General features: G+C 45.3%; 1 protein-coding gene across 1 annotated transcript in view; it reads right to left on the reverse strand.

The window, feature by feature from the left end:
• CACNA2D4 (calcium voltage-gated channel auxiliary subunit alpha2delta 4) overlaps window positions 1-13,257 on the reverse strand; it is a 111,349-nt gene that overhangs the window by 90,684 nt on the left and 7,408 nt on the right. Inside the window, exons 4-10 of the mRNA XM_021389839.1 lie at window positions 12,620-12,679; window positions 10,846-11,008; window positions 8,470-8,601; window positions 7,521-7,581; window positions 6,820-6,970; window positions 5,619-5,693; window positions 4,708-4,797 (exon numbers count right to left, since the gene is read on the reverse strand). Of these exons, the coding sequence (XP_021245514.1) occupies window positions 4,708-4,797; window positions 5,619-5,693; window positions 6,820-6,970; window positions 7,521-7,581; window positions 8,470-8,601; window positions 10,846-11,008; window positions 12,620-12,679 (732 nt within the window). The remainder of the gene's footprint in view (window positions 1-4,707; window positions 4,798-5,618; window positions 5,694-6,819; window positions 6,971-7,520; window positions 7,582-8,469; window positions 8,602-10,845; window positions 11,009-12,619; window positions 12,680-13,257) is intronic.

Raw genomic sequence — 13,257 nt, forward strand, 5'->3', positions numbered from 1 at the left:
GAAGGGGGAAAAGCAGCCTGACAGCCATGCGAGACTGTGCTATAAACCACCAGATGAGGAAGATGAGAAGGAATCTCAGGTGAGCTATTCCTAGGACAGATATCAACTGTTTCCAGAGGGAATGGTAAATGTGAGTTTCCATCACAGAGATGCAGGGTTATGGTGGTGCAGGAGATGTCAGAATGAGGTCCAAATCACAGATATGCAAGCCTTGTAATTAAAAATGCAGCTTATTCAGACTGTTGCAATCTGCAAAGTGTTTTGTTTGGGCAGTTATTAAATTAATGCTTTGTTAAGGTTGCCCACCATTTCAACAAACTACTTAAGACATCTCCTCTGTAGATTACTTAAGACTTTGTGATACTGAGATACTGAGAAATTAGATGCTGTATCAGAACCAGCGATCTCCTAATTACTGGAGTAGATGATATTTTCAGCAGGGAAAATGAGATCATCACTGTCACAGAAATAGAGCTTAAAAAAACAGATTCAGAAAACAAATGAACAAGAGGTAATCCCTGAGATGTTTGGATCCTTTTGTGGCTGGCTGCAGCTGTAGCAAATGATCTGGAAACACTCACATGAAGCTCTGAGCATAATTCCCTGCTCTGACTGAAGACTTAAAAGTGTGAAAGAAGGTGAGATGGAGAGCAAGATGCCCAGAGACCAGATGTCTGAAGAGGTGTGGGCTAGAGATGCAGTCAGTGAATGAGGCTTGGAACCACGTATTCTCCTGTAGAAGTTTGATCAGGTTCCCAGGAGTAACAGGCATGACCTAATTCATTCAGGGTCATGGTGTCTTAAGCTCACTTATTTGTTCATCGCTATTTACTTTGCAGTTTCAGCCTGGCCAAAACAATGGTGAAGCAATGGGAACATCAGCATAGCTCAGTGGCATACACATCCCCCAGTTAATGGTACACCCATCTGGCCAGATAGCTGAGTGGTCCCCTTCCACCTCTCCATGTCCCATTCACACAGACCTGCCTCCAGAATTATGAGGCATTCAGACTTAGAGACAAGTCCCCCCTGGGCAGAAAATTAGCACTAGGGAAGGAAAGTCACTGAAGGAGAAAGAAGAGATGGTTTAAAGCAGAATGGCATAGGCTGGCAAACAGGAAATTCTGAGCTTTGCATATCCTGGAAAATATACTGCAGAATTCAAGTCCAGAAAGATGTGAGTGGAATCAAGAAAAGATTTATAAACTTTCTGATGAGAAGAAAGGGAATACAAAGAATATGTTGGCAGATGATAAAAAAACAAGCGAACAAACAAACAAAAAAACCCCAAACAGCAGAGAAATAATCAGAGATGCTTTATAGCCTCCATGCTTTATCATCAAAAGGACACTATTATAGTGGTTGGGTACACTCTGAGTGATAAGAAAGAAAAGAAAGGATTACAGTAAGGGTCACAAAGTGGTTGGGTTAAAGAAAAGGCAAATTGTAAGCGTTCAAATAATCTGTGCTGAACAGGAAGGGTAAGAATCACAGAAGGTGCTGCTGGACTGCTTGCGCTGTGGGCTGAGACCAGACTGGGATCTTACTGGGATCCCAAAGGGCAACAAAGAACTGACAGAAAGTATGTTTTACAAGAAGGGAACAAACCAGATGGGTAGGTTGTCCTTAAGCATCTACACCAGTGCTAGAAAAAATAGTGACAGTCCTATCATGAGTACGCAGAGGGAAAGTCCCACATAGGTGGGACGTAAGAGGCCACAAGCTCTTTCAATTTCCTACATCAGACAGGTTTACCATGACACTAGTTCTCAGATATTTATATTTCACCAAAAGCTGATTTGTTACCAGTTTCTTTTTTTTTTTTTTTTTTTTTTGCCTATAGGCATTTGGGAGTGAGCCAGTCATAATTAATCTCACAATTTCTGTGAGTCAGGGTGCCATTAAGACAGCCTGGTGTTAGGAGCAAAGATTGTTCCATGGTGGCCTCAGAGAGCAGAACCCAGGGTTTCTTTTCCTCCATGGGATCAGCTTTCAAAATGCCTACTTACTGAGAGGGCTCTGAGAAAGGAGGACCCAAAAGAGCCCCAGATTTTGCACTGCCTTATCCTAAGTGGTTCACCTATAATGAATATACGAACATGTGTATGATGCCCCTAGGATTTGATGGTATTTGCATAGGTATATATGTACACACATATATATGGCATGAGCATACAAATATAAAAATGTATTTGCAATTTATTTACACTGGGAAGAATAATCGGAGGCTCCAGTGCAGAAGAGGAGGCTGAACATTGGCTGGAGAGGAATACAGCAGAGTCAGATCAGCTGCCTATGAATTAACAATGTGACAGCGTCTGAAGAGAGGTAACTGTTGTCTTTCGTTGTGTTAAGAGGGCTGTGGAGTGTAAGACAAGGAAAGTAATTATTCTGCTCCGCTTAGCACTCGATAGCTCTCGGCTGCGGCACTCAGTACTACTGGGAGCACTCTGCTCGAGGGAGGGCGGAGCGGCCAAACTAAGAGGTACACATCCGATGGGAAGGAGCGAGAAGACGAGATGTGCCCAGCATATGGGAAGAGAGAAGGCAGCAGTGAGATAGACTCAAACTTGACAAGCCAGAAAGGAACTCAGAAGACTGTGCTCGACACTTGAGAATTTCAAAGCGCTTTGTGAACGCGTGCTTAGCACCGTTGCTCCCCTGCGATGCATGTTTCAGTGAAACTACACGGTGTGTGGCTAAATTGAAACAGAGTGTAAGTGGCTTATGCAGCGTGGCAGAGGCAGGGGAAGCTCTGGCTAGCTGTGCTCCTGGAGCTGCTGTGCAGATTGCCTTTGAGATTAAAATACGCCCTGCCTCCCCCAGGGGATAATGGAAGGAAACAAGGACGGTGAGAGATCTCGCTCTCCTTCACCCCCCTCTGCCACTCGTAACTTACCGAGTACGTCTCTGCTAGGCTATTAATTCTAAGAGCAATTGGACTGAGGAAAATTACCAGGGAAATTTTGCAGTCACTTTCATTATAGATACTATTACTGGTTGTCTATTGTAATCAGCAAAGCCCGTTTCATCAGCATGATGTAGCATCTTTCATTCTCAGGCGTATGCTCCTGTGAACAATAACAGGACAGACAATCTGCGAGGAACAGTTATGATTACAGGCTGAGAATGTGAACTCTGCCTGATGGAGGGGGGCTGCTGCTTCCACCCAGGCTGCGCTCCAGCCCCGCAGTTGCCTGCCTTATCTGCACGAGTACAGCGGCAGCGCCACTGGTTTGTTTCAGGACATGGTGATGCAGACCCTTTTCCTCTCCTATGGCTGACTGGGATCTAGTAAAGCTATAAGGGATTTCAAAGTCCTTAAAGCACATGTATGCTTGCAGGGGGCATCCTTCTCCAGGCTTGGGGATTGCCTAGTCCAACGAGTGAGCCATGCTCATCAGGGAGGAGGTGTGCAGTCTCCTCTCTTGTGGGACCAGACTGGTTTTGGTGTGTGTGGCTGGTATAGCTGCCTGCTATGTCAGCTGGGACAAGGGGGCTGTCCTCAGGGCTGCACTCCGTTCTTCTCCACTGAGCCCTGCAAAGCTGTGCTGGTTGAGAGAGCCTGCAGCTGAACTGCACTAAGCTTCTTTAATCTGTTGTCACTGTACATAACAAGTGACATGTTAGACTTTAAGAAACCAGTTTTATTCTGGTGGAACAATGGTTTAAGTATTCTTATTTATATTGCTCGAGCCTACATGTGCTCTGGGTCTTTTGTTATGAAGATAAAAATCTATTTTGCCATAAAATGCAAGGATACATTTAGATAGATCTAGCAGACATCTAGTGCACGTAATTGTTCTAGGTTTGTATCATTACTGCTTCCATGGTCATCTAAGCAATTATCTTCCCCAAAAGATGTCAAACTACGTCAGTGATGATGCTAAACTACTCTTCTCAGGTTGCTATTAAGTTAATCATGCTTTAGTTTCCACTGCCAAGTCAGCTCAGCCACCACCATTGCTGGGTTCAGCTCTGATCATACTTGCACCAGCATAAATTAGGAACACCGTCACAATATAGCCAATGAGCTTAAACTTACAGTCTGCAAAATGAGTAAGAGTGGATAACCTTTCCCAGGATGCCAAGATCTCTCTTACAACCTTTAACATCAGCACCTTTATTTGGTCCACTGGCATCGTGCTGCTACATATATTTTGCCAGCACCAAGGGCATGGACATCTTTCCACCTAACCCACTACAGACAGAGTAGTGAGGAGGTGGGGGTGTCCAGCAGCTCTTGGACCTTTTTTTTGTTAATATTTCTTAAGGAATAGAATTCAGTCATGCATTTACCTCCAAGCAGAAATCGCAAATGTTCACATAAGGCAATGAATTATTTATGAACCTTATCACAGCCAAAATCCTCCTGGCCTGTGATGAGCCAGTGCAATACAGCAATGAGGAGGAGGAGAGGCTGATTCAGTGGGGCCAAGTGAGGAGATGTCCCCCCATCTGCGGACTTCCCATACCCACGAGCTCTGCTCCTCTGGGCACTCAACTGCCATCCTGAGCAGGTTCAGCAGCATCAAACACAAACCTACACCTGGTTGCTCTTGTCACAAATTCAAGACCCATAAGAGTAGTTTGCACCACCCATGTCAACTCCCCCCACAGCATCATGATGGCTGTGCTACATCAGATACAAAGGGGAGAGCAGGGATACACATGCCCTGTGTGAGCAAACAGCAGAGAGCCTCTTACCTCCCTCAGGATTTTGAAGGACTCTGTCAAGGCCTTGTTCACTGTTCCCACTCCTTTTGCCTGCAGTTCATCCACCAGCTGCTTGAAATGCTGTCGAGAAGACAGAAAAGCAGTGGTGAGCTGCAGGCAGGCCTGTCCTTGGAGGGGGGAAGAAAGGGAGACCTGGAGAGCCCATCCTGGTGGGCTCCCATCCTTTCTTCATAGCTGGCAGGGCAGTGTCACACTGCCATGGATGGAGGTGGAGAAGTGGCCGTGCTGTTTGCAGTGCCATCGCATTACAAGGACTCTGAATTCCCACTGGACCGTGAAACATCACACAAGGGAAAAAAACAACTAGAAATTTGACTTTCCTCTATCCATTCCTTCAGGAAACAAATAAACAAACAAAACATTCCTGTGCATGAGAGAGCAACAGAACAAGGGGAGAAGAAAACAAGCATTCAAATTATAACTGGCTTTGATCTAGTTACAACAAAACCCACGAAGACTGCTCTCCACAAAATGGACAAGGTCCAAAAGACATGAAGCTCCTCTGGGAAACACTGCAGGAGATATTACCTCTGGAGGCATACTCTGTGACCCAGAGCTAGGATGGGAAAGAAATTTGCAGAGAAAATTGATGAAGATGTGGAGGGATGCGCTACCTGGTTGCTGCAACTTAGCAACAAGTTAACCCGATGTCACAGTGCCTTTGTGCAAAGATAAATCAGAGCCAGCACACACTACTGAGCTGGTGCTTGTTTCTGAAATGCCTACATTTCAGAATGTAGGCATGACCCACATACTTCTAGGAGATAACTGTTTCTTGTCCCTAGAGTTTTGTGTTGCAGCATCTTAACCCCTTAACTGCTCCTTAACTTATCCCGTTAAGGGAGCAGCCTGGAAAGCATCAGAGGAAGCCTGGTACTCACTTCTCTGTTGTCTCTGTCTGCTTGGACCAGGATACCCTTAAAACAGGGTTCAATAAAATGAACATAATCATTGTACTGCAAAGACAAAATGAGAAAAATGAGAAGAAAGTTATTGTAACGTCCTAGGTGAAGGCTGAAAAGCATTATTAATCGTTAATGCATTTTATAAATTTTTCCCTTTAGAATTGTTTGTAGTGATCAAGAAAATATATAATTTTGATAAACCCATGTATGATTAAATAATTTATTAATTATAGAGTTTTCTGAGTTACATTTGGGCATATCCACAAATACAGTTTTTTTTCCCCACTCAGACACTCTAGATCTCCACACTCTACAAGCTTATGCCCCTTCTTACAATTGCTTGTTATTATATTTGCACATGTTTTTTTACTTCTGTAGACTTTGAGCCCCAGTCATTAGTTGAACCTTGTAAATGGTTTTGTAGCCCAGCAGTCGATGTCTCTGGCACACAGCTAAATAGTAACATATCAAGTTACCCCACATCCACTGAATTACAATTACAAGTGCCATGTCTGCTTCTATCCTGAGAAGTACGTGAGGAAAGAGATGCCATTATAAACCTTTTCCTCTAAGGTTCAGCTGAGCATGTTTTGTCATAGGGTCAAGATGGTACTTACTGATGGTTACCAACGCTCAGCTTATCAATAGGGACTTAGGTCAGACTGTAATGCATCTGAGCCAGAAGGCTCTTGGTGTAGGTGTAACAAGGTCTCCTGACCTTTCTGTGATTTTTTTCTTTTTTTTGAAGAATAGTCCAGATTTACATCTTCTTAACAATTTCATTCCTTTTATCTGCCAACATAATTCATCCCTCCATCCGTCCATCCATATAAAGACAGAGCCATCACCACTGGAGTTTCTAACCATATTACACAATGGGAAAGCTCCCATGAAAAAGTAGATTTTATACCTTGGTGATTGTGCCTTGGCAAACGAATATGGAAAGCCTAGTGAAAGAGGAGGTGCTTGAATTAGCTATGAGAATTAGGAGGTGAGTGGCCATTTGCCTTTAACCTGGATCAGAATCCCCCCAGTCTTGCTGCGAATCATGGAAAACTTTTCCTTTTGTGGTTATTGGTGCTGGTTCTTTCTGGGTAATCAGACTATCCTCATCCTGGCCAGGGTCTTGAGAAGGGAGACAGTAGCACCAGTGCATCCTGACCAAAGACATACTTACTGCAATGATATTGACAAAGTCATTTTCCCCAAGAGTATCTAGAATGGTGACAATGGTGTGTTTGGCAATGGTCATCCGCAGGCCCTTCATACTTCCACTGACATCCACAATGATGACGATGTCCTTGGGAGAGGTGGCTGCTTGGATGTACCTTGATAAAAAGAGGAATACAAGAAAGCATGGTGAGCTTGTGGAGTGGAGGATTTCTGGGCATATGCATCTGAGTGATGTGAGTCACAGCATAATGTGCACTGTGAGTACAGCTATCCCACGGAGTTCAGCCGGGCACAAATGGGGCTCTTGCTACCCACCTGCTTCTCCCACTGGCCCCAGCCTCTTTGCATATGGACAAGAGCTAGGACAGGTGCAGACATATGTTCAGGTTCGGCCAAGAGTGACAATTGCTACTGCATCATTTGGCTGTGCTGGACAGACTGAGTGAATGCTTGCATTTCTGTTTAAACAGCCCTGTTCCTCTAGCTGCAGGATTAAGGATGGAACAGTGGAAGGATACACGTCGTGCTTTCCACACGGCACATGTCAGATCCCCTATGGAAAGCTGGCACTGTCTGGTGTCAGGCCTTTATTTATGTACCCTTCTTCTCTTGCATGAACAGCATGGCACAGTGACTGCTGGTTCACAGCTCCCCAGGCATCACCTTGAAAAACAGGTGAGAACCAACTTTCTCCACAATGCTTACCAGCCACGATTCCTGCAGTCAAAGGAGATGACCCCATTCTCATCTGGTAGCCACTTTATTCCTGAGGGGAGCAGCAAAGGGAGCAATCAGCATGTGCACAAGAAGGCATGGACTCCCTGCCAGTGTATCCAAAGCACAAGCAGAGCTGTGTGGTCTTCAGGAGTTCTCAGCAAACTATTAAAATTTTATTAGTGAATATTGTTAGGTGTTGGCTGGTGTCTCTATATAGTCTGGTAGAATTTGAGGAGCAGTTGCACTTACTTTAAACATTCTGATGTAGTTCTCCACATCTTTTTTTCTTATCAAGAGCATAAAGCAGCAGCTGCAGAGAGAGGGATGTGTCCTACATTCCCTGCTGGAGGCTCTGCTCAGCCATCCCTGTGCTCCCTTCCATAGCACTTGGCAGGCAGGTCATAGAGCAAGGGCACACAGCCATCTGACAGAAAGGCCACCAGTTCATGTTGCAGCTGTGGAGGATCTCCAAGCCTCCTCCAAGTGTGTGGGCCCTCCCTCTAGCGCTGTGACCTTACACAGTGCTCACAACTGGTGAGCAGGTAAGTCAGGCTGAGCAGCTGTTTTGAGCATGTGCGGCCTTGGGGATGAAAAGGTGCTGTGGCATTGTGATTGCAACTAAATGCAGCAGGGAAGTGTGAAGATCTACACCCAGCCTGGGGAGCTTCTTTGGAGGGCAGCCTGCCTAAGGCACAGTCCTGCAGACAAACTTCTCTGGGGCTTCAAGTGTAGCATACCTGGGGGCCAATCCAGGAAAGAAATGAGGGTTTATGCTTACTATGCATGCTCTTCCTTCAGCCTAAGGTAACAGTAAGTCTTTTTGTTCACCACACTTTGCTCTTCATGGGGGGCATGCTATCCCCAGACTGGGGTCTTACACAGCTCCACTCCATCCTGCTCTGTGCCAAAGGACTTGGGATGATGGCTGCTCTCTTACCTGGGTAGAGTCTGAAGAACCCCGTGGAGCTGCCAAAGTACTGCCAGGTCAGTGTAGGATCCCTTTCAAAGTTATCCACAAAGACAGGGTTCAAGGCTTCTGACATGTAAACACCATTCAGGATGTCAGGATCTGCAGGGACAAAGAACAGAAAATGAGCAAAAAAGAGTGTATAGGAGGGGAGACTCTCCTGCCTCACCATCCTTCAAGATGCAGGATGAGATGGGAACAAAGACGATCCTTGAGGAGTACAGCATTCTGCAAAGGCGTTTCCTCCTGATCTGCCCAAAGTCATGTCCCTTTATCGCAGTGCCTCAATGACGCCTGTCCCCTCACCAGCAGCTCTCCAGTAGAAGCAGTGGAGGGTGCAGAATGCATGGTTTAAGCCAACTATGGAGGGCAGGTCACCCCTGGTGGCTGGAGGTAGTCCCAGCTGGGTCGTATGCCATCATCCCCATTTTCTCTTACACCCAGTTGGAAGAAGGGTCTGAGAGACTAGAGATGATAAGCAAGTGAGCACAGACAGGTCTGAGCTGCTGTAAGAAACTGCCAGATGCACCCCTAAGTGGAACAGCCTTTCTGCAGTGTTTAAATTTATGCTAGTCCCCATGATGCAATTACCCAAGACAGAGGAGCCCTAGGTTTTACATGCTGTTTCCGTCTCTCCTTTTTTTCCTCACATTTTTATTCCTTGCTTTCCCTCTCCTTCAGAAAGCTTGAGCTGTCCTCCCTTGCCCCCGATCTCATCAGAACCAATATAAAGTTGCAGATTTGTGTGAAGTCGTAGGAAGCAGTGTACATGCAGCGTCTGTGTTGACTCATTGCCTCAGGGGACCAAACAGAGCAGCAGCAATAGAAGAAAGGAATTGTAGGAAAGTGGTCACCACAGGATTAACAGTATTAATGTCAGACAGGACAGGACTTTGACCTACCACTTCCTGTTTAGTCATTTCGGTTTTGATCAAAGTAGGGGCAAAATTTAACAGTGGCTCCCCAGCGATGGGATCAAAGTAGCTCATGCAGGAAAGGAGCCAGAAGAGCTGTGGAGAGCAAAAGCTTGCTGAGCCCGCTGCCGTATATGAGAGAGGGAGCAAGCGCTGCCAGGCCTGCTCCTGAGAGGAGCCCCAGGCACAGAAACAGCCTCTGCCACCTCCTCCTCCATCTCCTGCTTGTTCTCCAACTGCAGCAAGAGCAGCTGGATGGTTTGTGTCCGGCTGTACAGACAAGAAATCAGAAAGCTGGGCACAGCATCTCTGCTGTCTCCAACAGCAGCCATTTGGCTACCTTTCCATGTGCCATTGCTGCCAGCTGCCTACCTTGTGCTCAGCCACAGCCAGCCCTGCTGGTGGCTCTATTGTGTGCAAGTTTTTGTGTCTGGGGGTCTCAGACCAGATGAAATTAATTTAAAATCTGGCGAGAAATGAAACTCCCTCTATTGTCCCTCTAAATAATGTACCAGTTGTGAGCTCAGTCAACAGTGCCAGCCCCATCTGGTCCTGAGGCTTGTAAATGAGCTCCATCTATGAAAGAAATAATGGGTTTTTTGTTTGTTTCCCAAATGTATTCAACAGGAAGAACCAACTGGGCAGCAGGCAAGGAGCCAGTTCAAGGCATCTTTGTGTGTTGACCAAAATCAGCAGTAAACTTAGGACAGTCACAACTGGGCCTCAGTCAGCAGCTTCTGCAGTGTGTGCATTGGCTTGAAGACAGACCATTTCCTGGTGCATAGGTGGAATGGCATCAGTGTGCAAGGCGGGGGAGGACAGACTGAGCTCAAATGAGGCTGTATGAGCCTCAGGGTCTTCCTGGGCTCTGGCAGCTACCAAAGCCTTATTGAGAAAGGAAAATAGCCCAGAACAATCATGCCCCAGTAGCAGCTGTGAATTGTCACCATTCCCTTGTGAGTGTACTCACTGGGAATTAAGAGCATCTCCATGAGGTGTTAGGATCTCATAACACAAAGATTCTCGGGATCTATTTTCTCAGCTGAAATCAATGAGATCCTTGACACCTAAATATCTTGATAGATCTGACCCTTTGTACAGAATAGCAATTGCCAATAAATCCACATCACATTTCATTTCACAGCATCTTTGGTTATAGAGATGAATCTAAAAGACTACACTGCCTGCCTAAAATGGAGGACTGTCCATCACTGGAGGTCTTCCGAGAGCAGATTACACCTGAGCCTTGTCACAGTGATAGATTGCAACGCAGGCATAATTGTGTCTTGAGAAAATATCTTCCAGACCTGTTTTTTTTTTTTTTTCTCTCAATTGCCTTTTCCTTCCCTCATCCTTTCTTTTGGTATTCCTCCCTTTTAGCTTCCACACCACCCTACTAGGAGTAAGAAAGTAAAGGCCAGTCATCCATTACCTTTGTTGTAGACATTGGTAGGGAGCTGAATATCACTGTATGTTGTGTTTACCAGCAGGTTATTGAAATGCTCATTTGGCTCCAGAATGAATTCATCTCCAAGCTCCACATAATTGTCATTTTCATCCTTCTCATTAATCAGGAGGGAGTTGTAGTAATCAAACTGTTGATGAAGACAATGAAAAAGAGAAAGGCAATGAGAGTACGGTGATCATTACTATCTGGAAAAAAAAAATGCTCTTTCACCCATAAAAAAAGGGAAATCTGGAGAATTTGGGCTTCAGCTAGCATCAAGATGAGTACCAAATGAGAGCCATTACCAATGAAAAGTGTCAAGCTGACCAAATGATGGTTTCTGCCCAATTTCTTATTGTCAGGTTGCAAGCATAGTCATAGTCAACTGCCAGAGAGCAGCCTAAGAGCAAAGGGATGCAGTGACAGATTACCATGGTCACTCAGCAGTGTTTAAGTTGCTGTCTGGAGAGGTGGAGTGTCTCACCGGGTTTGGCTTACAGGTTTGCTGGAGCATGCCTATGCTGACCTTAGTCGCCCTGTCTCTACCACTGTCATGTACTGGAGTTAACTCCTGATGTACATCCAGATGGGATTATCCTCTTGCTGTCACTTCAGGCAGCAGGAGCTCATCAAGAGCAAAGGACAGAGCAGAAGGTGCTCAAAGACAACACAAATCCTCCCTATTAAGGCCCTCTGGGGATTTTGCTGCTACAGACACGTTAGTATCTCCAGGATAGTCTTCCCCATTGGATAACAGCTGTTTTTAACATGTTTTGTTCACTTTATCTGAGGGAAGAGGCCCTTTAAAGGCGTATGTTCAAGTACTATCAGTACTCAGAGGTGTGAACCGTGTGTGTGAATGAAGGGCCATGTGCCTTGACTCACCCAAAACCCTTACTGCGAATTCAGATGATGCAAGAAGTATGACTGTAACGTGACTCTTAAACAAATGGGTAAAAGAGGCAAAATTGATATCTGGCTTGGTTTCATGAAGTATTTTCATTCCCTGCCTTTCCCAGCATCAACAGTTTTACTTGCAGGAGTAGCCTGCACTTCTGCTACGCGCTCAGTGCTTACAGTGTGGATAATGGACTTCATTAATCAGTTTGCACTCCAATTCCCTTCACCAGCAATAATCCATAGCTTAGTTCCAAACAGTTATTAAGGGAAAGCCAATTATCCAAATTGCATGGACAGCACCAAACTTTCATCCAACAGGAAGTCTTGACAAGTTTGTGTGTCCACAAGCTAGAGAAAAGATGACAGTAGCAGGTGAGAAAGTCTGCTCACTGGGATTAACAGTTTGCTATGGGTATTAGTAACATTATGACCTTTGCAACAGGACCCTCCTTGTTGCTCATACACCAGTTTTTAGCTAATTTCCCAGGCAAGTAACTCAGGAAGCACCATCTAATTTGCACTAATGTGTCACATAATGACAGAGCTGGTGTGCAATAAAGGTAAAACCTCTACTGTAACATTGTGCAACCCAACATCTTCCCAAATCCTTCCCATCCCTATGTCAAAGGGACTAATTCCCTATGTGTTACTTAGGCTTGGGATCTGTCCAAGGAGTCATGCCGGTTCCTAGACAAACTGAGTGTTCTGAAGACAAGGATACTCCTAACCTGGCTCCTAGATAGAGGTCAGGTGTGCTATGCAAGGTGCTTGAGGTGGGAGGGGTGCTGCTAGGTCAGCCTGTTGCCCAGTCCTTGTGAGGATATGTGCCATATTTTGTCACTGACAGTGGCCAACTTACCTCCAGTGAGGAGTTGTACTCGTGGTTCAGATCTGCATCCTCCGCTGCTTCCACCAACCTCTAATGCAAACAGATAAAGAAAGACGAGGGATGCTGTGGGAAGTCCCCAGAAGCTTTTCCACCACCAAAAGGCACTCATATAATGAGAAGACATGCGACTGCCTCCTTCAATACAATGCAGTCACGGGGCTACAAACTCTCCTTTCCCCTTCCTTTCCTGTGCTGTCATCCCATGCTGCAGCTTTATGACTTGGAAGGCATAGTCACAGCTTTTATTGCTGAGTGCAGTTACACCTGCTTACTCTGGAATCCCTAAAACTCTCTCAAGCAGACTCAGTCATCACAAGACTTGTACTTGTGCACACAAATAGAAACGTATCCATTTAGACAAAAAACAGATATATTTCATTTTCCATGAACCCTTCCAAAAAGCCATGGGAAAGGCATTTTGGACCCAGTCTGATGGCAATAACTTGTCAAAAGAAAAGGAGTCTCAGTCTGCTATTGTTGCTGAGAAGACTGTAACTTGGTTTCGTAAAGGACTCGGTGATGCTATGGCTGTTTATAAGCTCTGACCATTTGTGGTGCCAGTATAATCACTAGTATTCTCCAATATGATGCTTCAGGGCACTAATTCT

The sequence above is a fragment of the Numida meleagris genome, chromosome 1 (genome assembly GCF_002078875.1).
Source record: "Numida meleagris isolate 19003 breed g44 Domestic line chromosome 1, NumMel1.0, whole genome shotgun sequence".
Classification (NCBI taxonomy): domain Eukaryota; kingdom Metazoa; phylum Chordata; class Aves; order Galliformes; family Numididae; genus Numida; species Numida meleagris.